The sequence below is a fragment of the Panthera onca genome, chromosome B4, assembly GCF_046562875.1.
Source record: "Panthera onca isolate mPanOnc1 chromosome B4, mPanOnc1 haplotype 2, whole genome shotgun sequence".
Taxonomy (NCBI): Eukaryota; Metazoa; Chordata; class Mammalia; order Carnivora; family Felidae; genus Panthera; species Panthera onca.
This window is the reverse complement of record NC_138345.1, coordinates 100,893,279-100,916,423: the sequence shown is the minus strand read 5'-3', so window position 1 is coordinate 100,916,423 and position 23,145 is coordinate 100,893,279. Positions and strand designations below refer to the sequence as shown.

Genomic DNA, 23,145 nt, shown 5'->3' with positions numbered 1-23,145 from the left:
TGCCTCCCACTCCCTCTGCCACTCCCTCTGCTTGCAGTCTGCCCTCCTCTCTCTCAAAAATAAATAAACATTAAAAAAAACAAAAGATTTGTACTCTAGATTTCACAATTTGAAAGACAAGGTTAAAATGTCTCAAAAGCTGAGGCATTCCTCAATAACAACAACAAAAACAATTTGTCTTTAAGAAGATACCAAATAAACTACCATAACTCTAAATGTATTGCAAAACAATCAAAAGGAAGTCTCTCAAATGCGGTTGTCTGAAGTTTGCTCTGAGTTTGGTCCCTTTTCCCCCCAGCTTTACCCTTTTTCCCTGAGCAATCTCTTCCACTTCTATTGTTTCAATCAATAAAACATGGTTAAACAAAGTTCCCATGCCTGCATCTCTGGCCCTGACCTCTCTACTGGGCTCCAGAGCCACGCATAAGACACCGCCATCTAGAGGTCCCATTGAAATATCAACTTGAAGGCCAAGGCTGAACTTTTTTCTCTCCATTTCCTTCATCTGTTTTGATGATTGTATTGTTTTTTTCCTTACTGAAATATATCGCTATCCAATGAGTCAGAAGGAAATAAAGAAAGAAAGGAAGAAAGAAAGAAATATGATAATTTTATTTCACCCTTATCTCCAAACAATCCCCAAGTCCATTTCCTAGTCAGAACCTCATGTCTATTAACATTACACTGTTCATTTTCCTGCCACTATAGCTGCAGGGTCCCTCCCAATCCTCCCCCGAATGCACATCTTTTCTCTACTCTGTCACCAAGGTCATGTTCCTAAGTTATATATGGCATCATTTTTTCTCTGCTAAAAAAAAAAAAAATCTCCAAGACAATTGTCCTTTACGTTCAAGAAATGAGTCCCCACTCCTAGACATAACATCCAAAGCCTCCATAAATTGACCTCTGCCTGCTTCTCTAGTCTTATCTTTCATCACACCCTGTGGCAATTTAAACATAGAACTATAATAAATTCTTTGATGCTCCTTTCATTAAGAGGTGAAATCTTTGTTCCACTGACACTCTCCTTGAATTTGGGTGGGCTTGTCACTCCATTGACCAACAGGTCACCATGTGAGAAGCACAATGTCCTTGCGACTGCCGTGCTGGGGGAAGCTTTGTGTAATCACTATTCCCACTAAGCTGCCAGACACATTGAGTGAAAAAGTCACCTTGGAAGTGGGTTCTCCAGCAACAGATGTTCTGCCTCCCAGCAGTCTGTGACACCCCAGCCACTCCACCCTTCCCTGTAGAGGTCCTCAACTCTGTGGGGCAGAGACAAGCCATCTCTACTGTGCCCTGTCTGGCTCCTGAGCTCACAAAATTCATGAGTATAATCAAATGGTTATTGCTTTGCACATCTATATTTGGGATATTTTTTTGAACAGCAATGGATACTCAGAACACACTTCTATCTACACTGTTTCCTTGTCCACATACTTGCAGTTTCCTGAATATAAATGGCATTTAATTCATCGGTGACTTCATATGAGCTCTTTCCTCTAACTGTGGTCACTGAGTAACTCTGTTGGATTAGTTAGCAAACCCTGATTGAACTATCTGTTTAAATATCTAGGTTTTCTATTACATTGTCAGCAATTTGAATGGTAAAATCATCACCATATCTCAACCACACATCGAACATAATTCTTGGCACACAGTGGGGACTGACTCTTTGTTTGCTAAAAGGTCACAGCTGAAATTTTAAGTCACCAATGAAAAAGAACACTGGGCTCTAATGTAACATATGAAGAATCATTAGGAACAATATCATCTTTCATTAAAATATTTCATTTCATTTCCATACAGCATTCTTTGACTAAGCCCAACTGCACAGTGACAGACTCATTAAAACAAAAATCAAGCACAAAAGAGTTAAAGTGTATGTACTTAATACAAAAGTGATTGAATAAACTAAGTTTTTTAGAGTAAGGTAGAATATAAAAGCAATTTTTCATCTACATACATTCTTATAACTCCTCATCTATATTAAGAAACTTGAGAGAAAATTACTTTGGAAGCACCCTTTATTCCTCTCTTGTCTATTTACCATTAAGTCTTATAGTCACATAAACATATTATGAGTAAAAAATCCCTCTACAGAATCCTTATGTAGTCAGACATTTTGTGCTTTTGATTCTCAAAGAAAGAGAAAAACACACTTAATCATAAAATCACATTTGTCTTTTTAACAGCACTATTCCCAAGGGACCAAGGAGACCTACAAAGAAATCACAAAATAGAAAGTAAGAAATTTCCTGGATATGGGTTTTAGTGGACAATTTATAAATCCCTATTGTACTTCTATTGTTATCATGTTAAAAAGTTAGAAATTATTCCCTTCCAAATACACTGAAAATAGCTTGAGATCTGGAAGAAGTCACCCAACATATATTATAACTAAGTCCATGGGAACAAAGTCTTAAAAGATTTTTAGACAACAATAGGTACAACAAAATAAAAAGTTTTGAAGATAGGAAAGCACATCCACTAACATTTTAAGACTGAAATAGATTAAAATATATATCCTTATATATCCTATAATTGCTAAGAGTAGATAAAAACCCATGCATTCAGAATTAAGATTCAAAGAATTCTCTACACCAAATTCTTCCTTTATTATAAAGATTTTCCCTTTTATAGGATCCTTGTGCAGTGTTATAAAATGGTAACTGACAAGCTATTGGCTCTAAGAAAGATGAAGGTGTTCAACCACTTCTGTAAAAATATCTTTTGCGCCTCAAAACCAAATATGTTCCTTCAGAAATATTTAAGATATTCTGCAACAACTATACTCACCATCAGAGTATGTGATAAAAATACTCTGTCCCTATGCTTCAATTTAGCTGAGACATCACTGAAAACAGTTATTGCCTAATCCATAGATGAGTCAGAAACTTAGCTTTCATCCACATGTGTTTCTTTTTAGTAGCTGGGTGGCTGAAATATCATCCTGATTATATGTGAGACAGGTTACTGTGATAACTTATCCCATTAGTGACATATGGTATGTAAATAGATTATAACCTCTGTGTTATCTTAAATTTCAACTGACAGTTAATAAGGCCACCTGCATGGTCTGTTTTTGTGGGATCTCAAAACGGTAACTAGAGAGGGAGATGCCTGTGTGAGATATTACTGCATCAAAGTCTCATGCTTTTTTAGGAACGTAGAACTTCAGGATAAAGGGCAACTCAGGAAACCAGGCTCATATTTCTCTCACAACCTTACCATAAATGAAATTTCCCAACAATGCTTTTACTTACACATAGCTCAAAGCACTATCTTGCTCCATGGATCTTTCCCACTTATAATTTTCAGCATGGAGTAAAATTGTATTACAATAAATTGAATGCTCCATTCCAAAAGTTCATTTTAATGCAACTACACACACACACACACACACACACACACACACACACACACCTGACTACTTTGGTAAAGACTACCCTGATTAGTGGAAAATCTGAATTACTTAATACTTGTAAGACTTAAAAAGTGTTGTAATAAGCACAAAATGTTAACTATTTCTTAGTACATGTTTCTGAAAATGACTTTATTATACTTATAAAATAATTATGTAACTGAATGCTTATACAGTATGAAGATCTAGGAAAAAGTCAATTTTTTAGAGTTCTTATAATTGGACTATTGTCAATTTATTGCAAAACAAATGTAATCATCAATACATTCAGTTTCATGTTATGAAGGAGTGGCTGTGGTCTCAAAATATCTCTGATGGTGAGCTTTGGTCCAGAGTCTACCTGACAGTTCTTGCAGGGAAAGAGGGCTGGTTGTATTTGTACATCTTTTCAGACTAAGAGGTCAGTCAGAAAGGGGGAGACTGTGGGTGTTGTCAGAAGGGGAAGCTCAGGAAATGGAATATGAAGAGGCAAATGTTAACAGTGTGCTTTATGATAAGGAGGGACCCTTGACTAATGGTTGAAGTCTCATAGGCAAGACTGTCTCAGCTACAGAAATGTTTACAAGTCCCCTAAACCTAACTCGGTGCTCACCCTGTCATCCCCTGATTACTATTTGGTTTTCTATGTAGCTCTAACTATGGGAAATTAATTCAATGGCCATACTGGGATGATTATTATAGTTATTATGACAGTTGCATTCTCTATTGTTAAGTCAGTAAGTTGAATGCAGTCTCTAGTGGAAAACAGATTAATATAAAATAATTTCATATGGTATAAAAATCGGAGGTATAATAATTAAGTCTACATTATCAGTGCTCTATCTGAGAAGTGCCCCCATACATACTAAAAATCAAATCGAACCAAACAACATCTAGTGTTTGGGAGACAATGTTTGTAAAATATATAAAAAGGATGTGAAAATGTCCTATGGTAAAATGTTGAAGAAATAAATTACAAGTTATCCTGAGTCACAGGATACGATGATACACAAATCACATTGTTGGTTGTTTTAAGAGCAAACTATAAAACACTGGCTAACTATTGTTTTTACTTATACATTTATGTCAAAAAACACAAGTCTTAAGTTAAACTCGAAATTAGTAGGCAGTCTAATACTTTATATATTATATTCTCCTAACTCCCTCAAAAAAGTAGGGTAGAACTACAATATTTTTATTATCCATCTGGAGACTTAGACTCAGTTAATGGATTTTTATTTTTTTTTAAAGAAGAAAAAAGAAAGTTATCAGAACCAAAAATGATTCGGCCCATGCCTTCTGAGACTCAAATTCATGTTATTGTTTTCCCTAATGTGATGCCATTAGCACGCTTAAAAGGGAATAATGAAGGTTTAAGTTCACAACATCAAGAATAACAGGATAGAAGACAAGAGCCATCAATGGACAAGAGACTTCAACAGACTTTAAAAAATTGAAAATAAATGGAGTAATGTTAATGGAAAACACATAGGAAGAGAAGCTTCATCCCAGTGTACACATGCAGGGAGGATTCAGTCTAGAAGAATAAGGAGGAAAGCTGGACTAGGAAATTGGAGGTAAAATGAAGAGACTACAAAAAGGAGATTAGTCAAATATCCACATCAATCACTATCAATGACCGCTCTATGGCCGGATATAAACAAACCAATTAATTAACCTTCCAAACAAACAAGAAGCAATTTTAACTACCAACAACTGAATAATCCAAGAAAAGGAATGCTGGCACGGAGGGGTTCCTCAATACACCTGGACTCATCCTTCTAAAGCATCATTAAATGAACATTGGCTCATTCTTTCAATTTTTTTTTTTTTTAGTTTATTTATTTGAGAGAGACAGAGACAGGGTGAGTGGGGGAGGGACAGAGAAGAGGGAGACAGAGAATCCCAAGCACGTTCTGCATTGTCAGCACAGAGCAACCCTGGATCATTCTTAAAATTGTCTATTAGTTAATGACTGCATTCAAACACATATCAACTTTCAATAGAAACTCAAGACAGCTGTTGAAAAGGAAAGAATCACAGTATATGTTTTGATTCCGCAGAACATATTTCTAATACCCATTATAGAAGTACTCCATTGGTTTGAAAAATCTTGGAATCAATCTGTACAAAATAGAATGTAAATCTTATGAGCCTTAATTTTAAGAGTGCAGATGACAGAGGATGGAAATTGTTAGTGGAGGCGGAGAACTGAATAGAAATGTTAATAGCCATATTTTATAATACAGAACACCCAAAGATATTCTACAGTTGAGTGAGAGAGAAGCAAAGATGTTCATTCATTATATAAAGTTACAAAGTTAACCAATAAAAGAGCTAAAAAGAGTGAAATTTCACTATATTAGTAGCAATCCTAGGAAGACCTGTCCACACACTAATGACCACCTCTAATTCCTCTCTCTCTCCTTTTGCATTGATTGTCCATTTCTCCTTGATTCTCATCAAGTTACCACAGTGACCACTCCACTGAATAGCTCTCATCAGAGTCTCCAATGAAAAACCCAGGAATCAGATCTCAGTGCTCATCCCGCTTTTGTGCAATTTTTGAGGCAGTTGACATTCTGCAGGTAGGTTTGCAATGGTTAGAACCACAAGCTCTGTAGCCAGATTGCCTGGATTAAATATACAGTTTAGTAACCATGAAACTTTGTGCAATCTAACTGGTCTTTCGATTTCCAGTTTTGTTTTTAATCTGATAACTACGATTACTTACAATAGCTATATCAGAGGGTCGCTGTGAGGAATGGAATAATTAATAAGTATAGAAAGTACTTAGAATGGTGACTGGGGCTACATATAAATTATTATTATTAATCTCCTCCTTCTCCTTAGCCTACTTTCTTCACTTGCTTTCCAGGCAAACAAATTCTGGTTTTCTTCTGACTCTACAGGCTGCCCTTTTTTTAGTTTCCTCTAGCAGGTCTTGCAATCACTCATTGTCTAAATACAGTCTGGGTCTTGGCCCCAGTCCTCATCTTCTCTTCATCTGCATACAGATTTTTGGTGACTTTATTGTATCTAGGCTCACAGTTTTTATAATTTCTATATATTTGTATTCATAGAATTTTCATATATGGCCTACGCCTGTCCCTTAAATACAGTCTTGCAATTCCAATTGCCTTCTTTGTATTTCCTCTTGTATATACCTAGTAGACATCATAAAATTGACATGTCGATAAGTAAATATCTTTCTCCATACCAAATCTGCCCCTCCCACATTCTTTCCCTTTGCAGTAAATGGAATTGCCTTTCCAATGAGAATCTCCTCTCTGTTTACCAATCCCACTTGAAATCTGTCAGCTAATTCTACTGACACTGCCTTCAAAATATATTTTGAACTTAACTTCCTCTCCACTTTCAATATGGTACTCCAAGCTTTTCTCCATGACCTTCTCCCCTTCTTGTTTTTACCTTCTCCCCATTAAAAACTGTTTCCAACAAAGCAGCCAGAGTGACCCCTTGATTTTTATACCTGTTTACACCTCTTTATGGAATATGGTGGCTTCCCATTTCTCCTGGAATAAAATCCAATGTCCTTGCAGCGGCAAAAGGGTCACATCACGCTAGTGTTTCCCTGCTCTTCATCTGAATTAATCCTACTCTTTTCCTGCCTCCTTCCCTCTGATCCATCCCAATTGGGTTATTTACTCTTCTTAAAATAAACCAGACAAGCTCCTAACTCAAGGTCTCAGCTCTTGTGTTCTGTCAGCTTGAAACTCTCTCTCCCAAGATAGCCACACTGCTGGTTCTCTTACCTCCTCTGCTCAATGTCATTTGAGTGAGGGCTCCATATTTAAATTGGCAGGAATATGGCTTCTACACAGGATCTTTTTTTCTGGTTTGTTTTTCTCTACCATCAGCTGTCCAGTTAGTGATACATATTTTAATTTTTTATTGTCTCCCATCACTAGGGTAGATGTAAGCTTCAAGAGGGCAAGGATTCTTTAATCTCTTTTGTCCTCTGCTGTATCTCAAGTGCCTAGAAGAGTGTCTGAAGAATGCTAAGTGCTTAAAAAATATGTACTGAACACATTAATGGAGGATGGGAGAGATGGGGAGTGTGTGAATCAAAAGAGAATGACCAAATTAATGAATACAAACTAGTGCAGAAGTATTTTATTTAGCTACATGGGAGTAACTACCAAAGGAAATACCTGAAATAATTAAAGTGTTTACCTCTTTAATAATAACTAAAGGGTTTATCAGACTGGGCATGAGACAGGCTGAGCATCAGGCCGTTGTTTTTAATAATGAGGATGTTATTACTTTGAATTACTTTCACATATTCAAATACAAGTTAGAAGTGGAATGGACAGAAGTGATCAGAGAAAGTGAGAAGGGAGAGACGAGGCTGACTTGAGGTTTCTAACATGGGTCAATATATTTTATTATACATATGACACAATATTTAAGGGGGAGAAGGTATAGTGTCGGTAGCTGAGTTGAGTGTCTATTACATGCCAAGTGTTGTGCTAAGGAGGCACTTTATACATGAATCACTCTCTGAGGACTTCTCAATGCCTTCATGAGGCAGTTACCTCCATTCCAATAGTAGAGGTAAGAACACTGGTATTTGAACAGGTTAAAATCATTTGCTCAATGCCACAACACTGGGAATTGGCAGGCAGAATTTAAACCCATGTTTGCCTGACTCTAAAATAACCAAAACTGTATAGATGCTGCTTCATCTATAACAACAGAAGTATGAGTAGTCGTCAAGCCTTTTAAACAGTGAAATAAAAGCACAACGTAAGCAAACTGTGTATGTGCGTATTATATGCTCTTTTATTATTGCACTCTCTTGGTTTCCTAAATCAGGCAATTAACAAAAACTCTCTATCCCTTCAATTATTCCTCTCTAGAAAAGAAAAAGTCCCACTTAAAAAATATTCATAAATGTCCTTTGCATTTCATTTGTTTAAAGTTTAATTGATTCACTGACTTTTTTGAAGAGCACACTATAGGCCACAACACAGAGCTGAGTTAAGAAACTAATTGAAGCCAGGTTCACGAGGGCTTAAATTACCAGAGCCTTCCTGTCATCTTAAATTAAACTTCCTTAATATACTTTGCAAGATTTATAACCCCAGGCTGAAAAGCTGTAAGCCGTCCCAGTTTCTGAGTGAATCCCCCAGAAGGAAATGATGTTTCCTGGAAAAGAGACAGGCAAATGTCCTCAATGGAAAGAGGGTTCCAAGAGCAACGTGTGTGGCGGGGGTCGCGGGAACCTTTTCAAGGGGCTGCACAGGGAATAGATAAGTCACTCAAAGAACACGTGTCCATAGATTTTGCTATTTGGCGTGCGAGTCCTCTGAGAAAGTTCGTATAAATTGCAAGTGGACACATATTTGATTTTCTCCTACAAATGAGAAGCAGAAGGGCAAATGATCAGCTGCGGAAATCATAATCTCCCCAATTCTCAAAATAGCTGTTATGGTAGTTCAGAAAGATACATCTTCGTCGCTGCCTTTCTTACTCCTGTGATCTATGTGATTTCTTACCTATTTCTACTTTTACACTTAATTTCTTTTCTTTTTAACATGTTTTATTTCTATATAACATGAAATCTCTATTCATGTGATTCAGTGATCACTATTTGCGAGTTGGTAAAATTCACTATGTAATAACAGGAAGGAAAGTTATTTAATCATCTGGATAAAAATTAAGCAAAAAGGTCCACATTTTAAGAAAAAAAAACCCTCTTTCTTAAAGCTTTTAGCAAATAAAAATCATCATCTTTTACACATAGTATCATGTTAACACTTCATGTATAGCTGGACCAAGACATAAGAAAAATAAATTTTTGTTTTATAATCTTCTTTCACTACAATGATTTACCAGATATTCTTAGGAAGATTATCCATTCATGATATGCATTCTGCTCATTCCTGGCTGGTCTCATGTGTCAGACATTGTGTAAGATTTGGGTGAAATTAAACTTCCTGTCATCTTCCATGTCAACTAGAACTCTATGGTCAAAACTCAACACATGGAAAAGTATGATTAGCAGAAATAACCTGAATGCCCAAAACATACCTACTGATCAAATGAATTTTCTGAGTTTGAAAATTAAAGCATTCTTCTCTACTTTTTTTCTAGAAAAAGAAATAATATCTTCTGATCTTCTAGTTCAAATTTATAGAAAAGAACGATGACTTCAACTCTTACTAAAGATTTTTATCAATTTTATTAAAACATTTCTCATATTTTTCCAGTTGGTTTAAGAAAGGGTCTTTACTATTTTCAAAATAAAAAGAAAAGCCAGAAAAATAGGAGGAACTAGTCTTATATTCACATTAAATAAATGCAAATAGGATGTTTTACATTACATAATCCAGCAAGATCTTTAATCTTTACTCATGCAAAGTCCTTCCAAACATCATTGACAAAGAGAATTTAATTTTTATGTTAAATATATTCACATTTTTGAGAATTGAAGACTTGATTAATCAAGGCTTTATCACTCCAGATATAACCAAGTATTCCCCGGGAACGTTTAAGAAATTTACAATTCGAGTCCCCGCCTTATTTTAATATAGATACTACAAATGGATAATTCCAGGAATAATAAGAATTTCCACTGTACATCTTTTTGAAACTAATTGTATTTTAATAACATGACCACCCCAAGTCAAGGATATGTTTAATTATTTTTATTCTACTAATTTTATAAATACACACAATTGTCATTTGGAACTACTTACACTTGCAACTACCCATCTTTCTATTTAAAATTGGAAACAGGTGGAACACAGATTTGTTAATTCTTACATTATCTCATTTCAGAAATAATCGTGGAAAACTACTATGTGTAAGGCCCTGTGCTTACTATTATAATTATTACTATTATTATTACTGTTACGAGTACTACCACACCAGTAATTAAAATATCACAAATCTTGCTGTACTGACAGCGCTTGCCTTTTAGAGGGAAGTGGCAAGAATAAATAACGGATATAAGAAGTGAATTGAGGTTAAAGGTTGATTAAGGCTAAGCTAAGGAAAAAAAGAAAAAGTATGGCGAAGTGCAATGGGGAGCGGAGATGGGACTCAGGCAGGGTTAAAAGGGTGGTTAGGTAAGCATCAGTGGGAAGGCAACAGATGAGCGGCTGACTTGAGGCAGATGAGAGATTTAGCCAAGCAGCTATCAGAGTATTCCAGGCAAAGGATCAGCAAGAACACATTGCCTAAGGTGGGAGAAAACCTGGGCTACTTGAGACCATTGCAAGGCTTTGAGCAGAGAGTGACCTGTGCCAGATATGTTCACAGTGTCTTATGCTGTACTGACCCAGTGAACCTAAAAACAACTTCATGAAATGGGCACCAAGACGTCAGGCAAGTTGCCCCAGGCCACACAATTAGGCAGTGGGAGAACTGGGATCCAGGTTCGGGCAGTTTGATTCTAGAGGCAAGTTTCTTGTTGCCACCTGAGCAGGATACACACACTTACACACACACACACACACACACACACACACACACACACACACACACGCAGGTATGCTCTCATGTATGTGAGCCTACATACCCACAAACATGCACACGAAAGTAGAGAAAGAGCTGAGAAACCAAAAAAGGAGACTTTGTTACCCACACTCGATTCCTCTTGGTCCATGTTTTATTTTCTCTCTTGTATACTTATTAACCTTTAGGTCAAAGTGTCTGTTTAAATGAAAGATGTTCCAAATGATTGAAAACATTTGGAGCTATTTTTAAAATAGCAAAACCAAGTTACAAATTCTTAATGTATAAAATACTCTGGGAATATATACAGTTACATCAATTTATTTTAAATAAACAAAAAGAATAAAACAAAATAAAACTCTCACTGAACTGAAACAATGTGCCCTTAAAATTTTTTGGAGTTGACAGAGAAAAATGTAAGAACATTTTCTGGCTAAATATCCAGAATACTATAGCAACCAGTTATTTAAGCTATTTACTTGGGAAGAGATTTAGAATCAACAGAAAGGCTTCATAAATCATGACTTATGACTCACACTTCAGGAGAATGAAGATAAATGTGTCACTGGGTTATTTTTTTCTGCATTAATTATCTTGGTTCTACTATAACGACATATAGTAGATATCCTTTCTTATGTATATTATCACTACGGGCTTTTGAAAAATACATACAATGATTGTTGTACATAAGTCCACATAAATTCTAATTCATAGGCTATTCTCTGACCAAATCTATACAAATAGAAATAAGTATTAATGTTTGAAATAATATTCTTCAAAACATATAATAAATTCTATTAAAATTAAGACTTGTAGCCCCTCTCCATCAGAGGCATAAGTGCTATATTTACTACAGCAAGTACTCCACATTTATAAATTATTGGTCTAAAAAGTAATTAAAAGTAATTAAATTTATCATAAGAAAAAATTATTTAGGAGTGTGCCTCAGTCTTAAAGGATACCGGTGAAAAGAATACTCCTCAAAACCTTTCAGAGAAAAAAATAAGCAGGCTCTCCCCAAAATGGTGTAAAATTACCATGCCTACTATATAGGGTTTTGTATCTAAAAAAAAAAACACAATTCCATAACAGTCATGCATATCCAGTAAGAATGAGAAAAACAATCTCCCCAAAAGGGTCATAACCACTGAGAACTTCTGGGCAAGAAATTCCACATGGCAGATACAGAAATAGAATGAGGTAAAGCAAAGACAAACGATACTCCATATCACTTCCAGAGGTCATATGTTTTCTACAATACATATACCACTTAACTTCCTATGTTTTTTCCACTACTATTCCTGCCTTTTGTCCGTGGTTTAAGTAACTTACACCAAACTCTAGGAATTATTATTTCTGGCAGTTTTTACAATCTAGATCTCTTTCTACCAACTCCTCCAAATAATAATACATAATAAAAAGCTATTTCCTTCCCCCGCTCCTCTCCATTCTTAAGGAAATCCAAAGAACTTACTCCGTATTTTTTTTCACTTTGACTTTTGCATAATTTCACTTACATCATAAATAGCCCAGACGAGCTTAAAGAACAGAAACATATCTGCATTGAGTAATGAGAAGTATCTTTTATCACTCCATGAACTCTGTAGTATACCCTATATTCTTTGATAAAATTCTAATTTTTCTATATCGATTTAATAATTCATTAGTGAATAAAATCTGCCAAAGGGAATAGAGTTTACATGGTCATATAGAGAAAAGAAATATTTCCTAATATGAAGAAAGGGCTAGTTGGCAGGTGAAAGAGAAGAAGATTTCTGAACTGTTGAATATTTGACAATAAGGATGGGGCGTGTGCTTTGTGAATGTAATTTGGACTTTAACTTTTTGAGTCAATACTAAATATCAAAAACAAATTCAAGGCAAACCGAGTGTTACTAAGTTTCAGGTTTGTCTTCTAAGATGGAAAAAGTTAAATATTTACATATGGAAAAAGTTAAATATTTACATATGTTTGATATGTATATATACTCTTCAACATGGTGAGTATTTTCATATTGGACATTCTCCCCACTAAGGAAAAACAATCAGCTATTTACGCAATAGAGCTAATGACCTGATACCCTGGTCATTGATGAGGAACAAATGAGCAGTATGCATGAAACTTGTTAACTTAATTTCATTCTGTGATGATTTTTTGATGTGTCAACTCAGTCCCACTTATTCAATCAAACACTAATCTAGGTGCTGCTGTGAAAGTATTTTGTGGATGTGGCTAAAATCCACAGCAGCTGACTTTAAGAGAGATTATCCGAGATAATCTGGGTAGGTCTGATTCCCCACTTGAAAGGTCTTAAGAGCAGGATGGAAGCTTACTTGAGAGAAGAAATTCCACCTGTATATAAAAGTTTTGGCTCATGCTGAGAAGTTCAGCCTGCCTTTCCTGATCAGCTGCCTTTAGGATTTCAGACTTGCCTAGGGAGTCCCCATGATCATGTAAACCAATTCTTCACAATAAATCTCTTAATCCTTTATTGGTTCTGCTTCTCTGGCTGAACCCTGACTGATAGAAAGTCCAAATTGGAAAATGGCAGTAATGGAAGTGTAAGGAAGGTGCCGTGATTTGTCAGCACCTCACCCCAGGCTGTGTCTACAATGAGCCAACGGTATCAAGTCAGACAAACACATACATGTGTGTTTATAAATACACACACACACACACACACACACACACACACACACACACACACACAATCATACATTAAAAACAGTATGTCCCCAAACACTCAAATCCCTATGTTTAACAGATCTGAAACTTTTGACAGACTTAATGAATTTATCAAACGACTCAAAGATAATTGAGTAGAGAGTAGGAGTCCAGAGTAGGACTCAATAGCACATTCTAAGTAATAATTTGCAGAAGGAAATAACCTGCCGCATCGCTGACAAGAAAGACATTTCACACACTTTGATACAAACCACAATCATCTCTAGAAAACAAACACAAATATTTCATCCCCAGAGTGATAAATGTTGCTCATCCAACCAAAAGAAAAGTGGTTTTAACTTGTGTCACATTAGTCAAAAAATATCATAACGCTGATACAACGACATAAATCGGTTTTTCAAACTCACAAACAAAAACTCATTTAAAAACGAGTTGTATCTAGACACGTTGATTTCAAACACATCTCTGCTTCCCTCCTTACCTGGACTGCATATCTTGCTGGCTTTTGGCCTGACTGGCTTCTGCCTGAGGGGAGGCGTGGCTGACTGGCTGCTGAAGCTCCACCAAGGACTGGTAATACTGTTGCTGATGGTGTTGTTGCTGCTTGTAGCGAGACAAACTGAAAAACAGCCCTAGAATGGCTTTTAAGTTTCCATTTCTTATTTCTGTATCAAAGGGAAAATATACAAACAGTAAAAACATACAAATGAATGTGGTTTTCCTTTTTATTATTTGTTTTACAACTGAAATTCTAGTTGCCATTGTCTTAGACTAAGTCTGTGAAGATGGAAATGCAACTGGAGTCTCTCAGTCACTTGTGAATTTCTGACACGTAGCATTTCCAAATAGCTTGGAGCTTCAGGGACTGAGTCACGGGATGGGGGGGTACAGAGAACAAAACTTGGATGAGCGATGCTCTTTGCTGATCCTTAACTGCAATTTTTCTGGAGTTTGCTTCTTCCTACAAAAGGATGGGCTGTCTTGTGCTAATCATTTGATTTAGCATTCTGCTGCCCTCACAAATACACAGCTGTTATCAACATAGTGATGGCTCTGAAGTGGAGAAAAAAAGCCACCTAAATGTTGGTTGTCCTGTATTATAAATCAGGATGGTATGGGTGTACTTTGTAATGGCAACTGGATTTATAGCAGTCCTAAATCACCCAACAATAAATTTATTAATATAGCTATCTGTCTATAAATATAGATAGATAGATGTAGATAGATATATAGTACACACATATATCATAAAGTCAACATCGTATTAATTTTTAATGCTCCAATTCTTTTATTTATAACTCATGTTATATATTAATAAATAATAAAGACCATGACATTAGATAACATAACCGAATAAATGTAAATGTATAAATCCTAGTAGAAATACATCAAGCTCCTTTATAAACGTTTCTAATATTGAATAAAAAGTTAAATGTACAAAGTAAGATACAATCTGACTCTAGCTTTTTTTTCTCTTGTAGTTATAACTTAAAACTTAGGAGTAGAGATGGAAGTAAAGTCTGAAATAAGGCCATGAAACCTATAATCACATTCTAAATAAAACACGCTGTTGGCAATAAAATATACATCCCCCTGTGAGGTCAGGGTTTCATGCCTCCTTTCTGTAGTTTAGGGACATTAACAAACTATTCTGATTTCTTGCTCTCTGATGGTTTATAAATGTCACATGGAGTCCACAGTGGCATTATTCATATGCAATGAGAATGAGAATCCTGCCCCCGCCAAACCTTCTCACAGTGGCCATGATATAGAAGAATTAGTCTGATCGATAAGAGGCTACAGTAAGAAAGTATTAATGTTCCCATGTACCCCTGGATGATCATAGCGGTTTTAAAAAATCTCTGGTTTTATTAATATGCATATTTAATTAATTTAGAAAATCATTTTGAGCATTCATATACTTTTAGAAGATAAATGAAGACCAATGGGTTTGTGTTAATAAAGGATGTCCCATGAAAAGGAAGAGACATAAAAGGAACAAACTGGAGCCTTTCTAACCTGCTTTTAACCACTAAAAAAGTGAAATATTTTCCTGGGGAATTTTATCACATTTATTCAAAATTATAGAACCATCAGTTAGGTTTGAACCTAAACTTGTTGGCCACCAAATGAGTAATTTAATATTATGCAACATATATAAATGTAAAAGATAAATGAAATTTAAAACAACAAAAATAAATATAGAAGAAAAATTGGGAAAGCTCAATAATTCTATTAAATGTTCACTGTATTTCAGAAGCCACATAATTCCTTTTTCCAATGACAGCAAAAATTTTAAAACAGAGGTGTCTGATATTTCTAGTATGTGTCAGGTAAAAGGCTATTCGCAGCAAATAATCATAGTAGAAACATTAACAGATCTAAATTGTCAGAGTATATACAAGTATTAAGCAGAATTTTTATATATAAATTAACATTCTAATAAGATGGTTTTTGTTAATGCAGATCTCAAAGGATTTGTTATTTCATAATTTTAACTAGATTTCATTAATAACACTTGAAAAGTTTTCCTAAAAATATATGTGAAAGAGAAAGTCTCAGAAAAAAAAAAATGACAGTACCAGTTCAGTCTTTTCCCACTTTTCTGTATTTTAATGATGACCTTTTAAGCCTTTAATGACTTTAAAGCTTTTATATATAACAGTTATTAAGTATTGTTAGTGCTAATTATTTAAGACCTCATGATGCGTAATTTAAGCTCACCAAATATTTCAACTAGGACTACCAATTTTATATTATAGAAATTTTATTGACAAAATAATATTTTCAAATTAATTATACTATTTTTACCTGTATTTAGGTCCACTATTACACAGCGTTATCTATGCATACATCTATCCCTCTACTTAAGACTCCAAAAATACTATACACTGGTAATAACATAAAGATTTTTTGTTAATCTACACCTCTCTCATACACTTATGCATGTAAGTAACAGTTTTGGCAAAATATGAAACATATATAAATAATTAAAGCATAGGTTAATAACCACTGCGTTTATGTTTCTATTATTTTGGAAACTTTACTGATTTCCTTTATATATTAAGAAACTTTGTGCTCCCACTTTGCATTTCTTGTAATACAAAAAATTTTTTTTTTTTTTTTACAAACTTAGGTGTTATTTGTGACAGCTATGCCTTTTCTTACCTTCAGCAGATAGACCTTGAACATTTACTCCTCTGGCTGCTAGAAAACTAAGGCAGACATCAACATTTTCAATCTGTAATATGAAAAGCAGTGAAAAAGCAACTTAGAGGGTTATTTTTAAATAAACAAATGAGCTAAAATGAAACCAGAGAGTAAGATAAAGAAAGAATGAATACTTTACATTCATTTCATACTACAGATCTTTGTACCAGAGTTTAACTAGAATTATTCCGGCTAACGGAAGAACGAATATAAAGCTTGCATTGTCCAGTGTGGTATTTACAAACAATTCATAGAGGCCTGATCAAGAATGGCATTCTTACAAATTAGCAACCCACCTACTTAACATAAGTCTGGATTTTGTGCTTCACCAATAAGTCTCAACGAAAGCATCCATAGAAGAAGACTGTTGCTTATGCAAGTTATAGAATGTTCAGATGTAGGTAATTGAGATTCAATCAGTGAGATTTGGTAATATGCCAGAAGGGTTGATACAGCATGAAAGAAATAAAGCGAATTTTCATCTTAAATCATAGCAAGTCTTTATTTTTAAAACTGTATTTGTATTTCTACAATTGTATATTCCTCTGATTAAATAAATATAGGTATTGTCTTTGTAATGTAAAATTGTGATGCCAGGGTGCCTAGGTAGCTCAGCTGACTCTTGGTTTCGGCTCACAGTTTATGGGTTCCAGCCCCACGTTGGGCTCTGTGCTGACAGCATGAAGCCTCTTGGGATTCTCTCTCTCCCTCTCACTCTCCCTCTCTCTCTACCCCTCTCCTGCTTGCTCTTTCTTTCCAAATAAATAAATCAACTGAAAAAAAAAAATGTCATGCCATGGCTTTTAAACAGTTTGTTTTGATATAATTACTAGCTTGTAACCATTTAGAATGATATGCAAACAAAAAACATAAAACAAAACACAAACAAACAAACAAAACCCAAATGACTGATTTATGTTACTTTACAGGTTGACCTCAATACTGACCATCATGTTATACAACAAAGTTAAACAGCTAAGAATTTGTAAAAGAGTATAGGAAACTAGAAAGTCCTGTTTCTTTATGAGTCATCTCCCTGGGTTGTTTTGGTATTCCATAAATCTTGGAATTCTAAAGTAAATAGAAGATTTAAAGTTAATCCTTGGCAAGGTATTGTTTTCTGTCATATTAAATTATCATCCAAATCTATGCATATGGACATACAAAGTTCTGCCAATGTCCTCTCTAGCTTAGCTTCACAGCAAGGTCAAAGTGTCTCTTAGAGAAAAGAAAAAGAAAAAAAAAAGAGATTAAAAATCTGTCCTTATAAAATGGACAACAATTTACATTCCATTTTAAATGTAATTTTATGCAAAACTAAATTAATAACATTCAATTAGATATTCTTTGCTTAAAAATGCAGCCAAGATCTACACATTTGTTTTGTGAAAAGTGATTTTACGGATTTATTTCAAAATAAGTTTTACTAAAAAACAAAAAGTAAGTTTTATTTAAATTATTCTATTGAAACAATAGATTTGAAGTCACTAAGTCCAACAAGATCAAACACCTTGTTTGCTCATTAGCATGTGAATATCCAATAACGCTAAGGTGCTGAAATATATTTTACATTCTTTATTTACATTTCACTTTGCTACTATAAAATAAGACTTGGAAGGAAGGAATTGAGGAGGAAGGAAAAGAAATGGGAAAAAGATGATATTCTACTGTATCCATCTAAAATATTCTTTTGAACTTTTTTTCCAGGACCATTACAAACAAGTAAAAAAAAACACACTAAATAATTACTGTGGTCTAATACTGAGAAAGAGAATTGAACTGAATATTTTCAAACATTCACCCTAATAGTCTTGCTGTTGTTAACTCCATAGCAATTATATACCTTTTACAGAAAATAGGAAGATTCCTGATCCAAACTTATACGTAATTTACAGCAAAATGTTCACAGGCTATTATTGCCTAAATTTCAGTTATTTTTATAATACCTGAACAGATTAATTCACTGTAAGAACCACAAAAGGTTAACAGATAGAGTCTGTAATTAAGAATATAAGATAGGTTTTTTGTTTTTGTTTATTGTTTTTGTTTTTTGGCTACCTTTGAAACCACTTAAAAACAAACTGGTGCCTGGAGTGGGTATCAGAGACCAAGAGCTCTTTCAGCATGCACCATAAATTAGAAAGGAAAATAAAAGGGCCCTAAAAGAGTAGAGGAAAAAAATATTTAAAATACATTCTGTATTCCTTACATAGCGATTTATCAGGGGCATTCAACATTTTGGGATATTCCTTTATAGTTATTCATTATGAGTACCAACAATTCAAGATAGTTAATTCAGTTCTGCATTACTGGTATAGTAGTTAAGTAACAGCAATAGAACAAGTAGTTGAATACTTAATTTCCAGTAGGACTATTAAAGCCTACTTTATTATAATATATTCAGTGATAATTTGTTCATATATTCAGGCATGGGGTTTTTGAGACATCAAGCCCTTGGAACATAGGAACTACATTTTGTTGACTCATGTAGTTTCAGCAACCTAAGATGATGTTTAGTATCTGATAGGTGCTCAGTGCACACTTCAGGAAGAATAGAGGTAAAAAGGAGCAGTGGCCAGCCCATCCCTGTACTTTTGGAAGAAAGGAGTAGAGGGGTGGTGGGGGGAGAGAAAAGGAGGAAATGGGGAGGAAAGGGGAGGGGAGAGACATCATTTGATTCAGAGTATACAGGTTCAATTATCTTTGGGATTTTTAAAAATATACTAATTCTCTGTGCCTGACTCCACACAATATAAATCAGAAATTCTGTGGGTTGGGGCTGAACATCAATTTGTTGTCAAATTTTAGCTCCCAGGGTCAGCCTATCCTCCTCTTTACAGATTAAGCAACTTACCTGCAGAGATCTCATAGAAAGATGAGCAGAGGAAGCCAATAAAAGAGTGTATATTTCTTATCCCCAGTTTACATGAAATCCAAGATGTGTAAAAGTAAATAATGAAAACAAAATCAGAATAGTGATGAACTTTGGAAGGGTAAAGTCTGGAAATCTGCAGGAGGGGACCAGGCATGCTGAAAGTGTCCTTTGTTCTGATCCGAGTGTGACAACACAGGTATACACATTTTAAAAAAGCAATCACCTATATACTTGAGATTGGAGTATTTTTTATACTTTCCATGTTTTTATTAACCTCAATTCATATTAGAGTACTTTACACTCTTTTATGTATGTTTTACTTCAATTAAAAATAAAAATAAAATGATCAGCCCCTATTTTATTGAAAATATAGGCATATAATGGGTGCCTTGTATGAAGGCTTGATGGGTGGCTGTTGCAAGTAATTAAGTGAATGACGATGGTGTTTAAGACAATGGTGGCTGTGAAGGTGAGCCAGATTCTGGACGTAAGTTAAAGAAATCTGGTGGGAAGATATGGCCTGTAAGAGAGAGAAAGTGAGGAGTCAAGGATGACCATGATACTATAAAATTCATGCATTTTACATCTTATGCCTGTGGTATTTTATATAGATCCCTTAGAGCAGGAATACAGAAAAATTCATTCTCAGTTCTGTGGGCACCACCCTTCTCATATGGCTCAAGAAAAACTCCCATCCATACCTCCTAGTCACTCTAAGACTTTTATTTATTTGCCTACTACTACGTCATGCACAATTTGTTGGGTCTATTTGTGGCTTACATTTCATTGGCCCAGAACACCCATATTGCCTCCCTCTTCCTGTTAAATTTAAGCATGGCTACATAAAATACATAAAAATATTGACTTTGTAATAAAAATAAAACAAAGTTTCTAAGTTATAAATCTACTCAATAACATCCAATTTCTAAGTTCCAAATCCAGTCAATAAGATCTAGTCGGAGGCTTCAAAATGTTTGGGTGCACTGAGCCTTGAGGCTTTGGTTGTATGAAAATATCTGATGTTATCACAATGTCTAAACAAAAAGACAATTTTCCTCGAATAAATACAAAAATAGACTGCTGTATGTTTTCCTTACTGAAGACACAAATTCAATAGAAATTGGTTCATATTTTTACCTCAGTAGTTTCTATTTGTATAATTAATATTAGTATTTTGGAGCACTATCATTTAATTGTGTTTATGTTTTATAAAATCAAACCCTTAACTTATTCATTCATCAAGCATTTATTCAACTTATTTTATGCATGGAATTATGCTCAGTGTTGCAAACATAAATTTCAAATCATAGCTATGACCCTTGGATCTTTTCTAAAGAGCATTGACTCATTTGCAGTATTTTCCACACTCTTGTGAAAAATCAAAGGCATTTTTCAAAAACAAATTTCGCTGATCATCTAATTGTATAAATGTACATTCATCTTGAGCCTTGTGAACTTGCTAAATATGAGCATGCATATTGCTAAATCACAAATTGGGTTTCAAATGAGGAAGAGAAGGGTTTTCATTATTTTCACTTATAAAAGCTGTAGATAGTCATCAGTGTATTTGTGCCTTCAAAATTTTTTAACCCTGAGGGTCAATATATATTTTCAACATTAAACGTAGTGAGAGGATATATTGGAAATATTTATATTTTTTCATAAGCTATTCCAAAAAATGCAGAATTTTAATTACCACATTTCTTTATTGAACTCATACATTTTAAGCTGCATGTTTTATGACACCTAGCCTTTTAGTATTTTTACCATGAAACTGGTATAATCTGTTTTGGAAAGTCTGACTGGAGGCAACTTTCACAATATTAACAAGGTTCTATCCTGTCCATTCACATGTTTCTTTCACTTTTAGTTATCGATACTTAATGAAAAATATATTTAGGTCCTAAATATCTGGGTATGATTAATATCAACTTTATAGTTTGTCATTATATTTAACATCGGCACCAACGCTTAACAATGAATGAGAAATTCATTCAGCAACGATTGACTGTTTATTACATGCAAAGAGCTCTGCTAGATGGTGAAGGGATATAAAAATGAATTATAAAGTCTTTGCCTTTGTGAGCTTGTAAAATAGCTGGAGACAAAAAAAAAGATTCATAAATCATCACAACACAAGGCATAATATGATAAATTCTAAAAAAGGATTGTAAACAATATTTTATGGCAGTAGAGAGAAGGGACTTATCAATTTTCACTACAGACCTGGGGAAAACTTCATAGAAGAACAATCATTTAAACTTGAGGGCTAAGTTTGACTTTGATAAGGTCGACAGGTATCAGAAGGAGGGCCGGTCACGCCCATCAGAGTTCCCAAGAGCAAAATTGCTCCATGAGAAAAGAGCATGCCAGTCTTTACTCTCTACAGTTATGTTTACAAAGCTGAATTTTAGCTGGAATTGAAAAGCCTCTATTGCCCCTTGGATTCTGAAAACACTGCAGTATAAAAAGTTAAATAACTGTAAACCAGGTAGCAGACATAATCCTTCAAAGTTTGAGTCCTTTCTACAAATGCAATGCATCCCGGTTAGGGCATGTCTGAAGTGCCAGAGATAATGCTGTTATGAATCATACATAGAGAATGTCTACAAGAATATAGACTAAATTTAACTTTTGTTATCTCTGGATGGTACATTCTCTTGTGACTTGTGCTATTTTTGATTAACGACACATCTTATTTTTTCATTATAAATGTGTACTGGTAGTGTCACTATATAAATGAAATAAATGTGATTTCAACCAAAAAAAAAAAAAAAAAAAGGTAAAATTGCTCAGTGTGAGTGAACTCCTGTCCCATCACGAAATTCAAACAGTAATATAAATTTTAGCCAAAGGTTTTAATCAGATATAAATTCATCTGGAGAATTTTAAAAATGCAGTCATGTTTCTGCATTGATTAAAATTCTTCATGTTTATTTTAATTCATGGATTTAACAATTAACTATTCATTGAGCATGCCTGGGTCTTTAAAAATATATAGTTTTATAGGAGAGAGAAGCAATTCCAATGTAATGCAAGAAATGTTATGGCCAGAAAAACATAGACTCCTGGAGAAGCATGAACAAAGGCCTATTCCTGACCAGAGGTCAAGTAACTAGGGAAGGAGAAAGTTATTAGTAACTAAGACTTAACTAACACTTAGAAAGATATCTTCATCTGAAGTCGCCATTACTATACCATTTTATACTGAGAAAGATGTTGATCAGAGCATTCAATTGACAGCCTCAAAGTCACAAAGAAAGAATATATCAAAACTAGAGCCATGTCATTAACCCCCACATTTTTCTCCTTAAAAGGAAGACTGAGCTAGTCGCTGAAAGGTTAGGAAGAGTTAACCAAATAAGAGGATGTGGTATGAGGTGAATCCAAGGAAGGAACACTGTCTGAACTGGCCATGATTGAGAAACACCGTAAGTTAAAGGGCTGACAAAGAATTCAGAAGAGCTGGGAATACTGAGAGTAAAA

General features: G+C 34.7%; 1 protein-coding gene across 5 annotated transcripts in view; it reads right to left on the bottom strand.

Annotated features, from left to right (window-relative positions):
* The window catches only part of NAV3 (neuron navigator 3), an 821,282-nt gene that overhangs the window by 215,883 nt on the left and 582,254 nt on the right, over positions 1 to 23,145 (bottom strand). For all 5 annotated transcript variants that reach the window (XM_078449654.2, XM_060656893.3, XM_078449653.2 and 2 more), the window contains 2 exons: positions 16,743 to 16,815; positions 14,056 to 14,239 (listed from right to left, as the gene is read on the bottom strand). In XM_078449654.2, the coding sequence (XP_078305780.1) occupies positions 14,056 to 14,239; positions 16,743 to 16,815 (257 nt within the window). The remainder of the gene's footprint in view (positions 1 to 14,055; positions 14,240 to 16,742; positions 16,816 to 23,145) is intronic.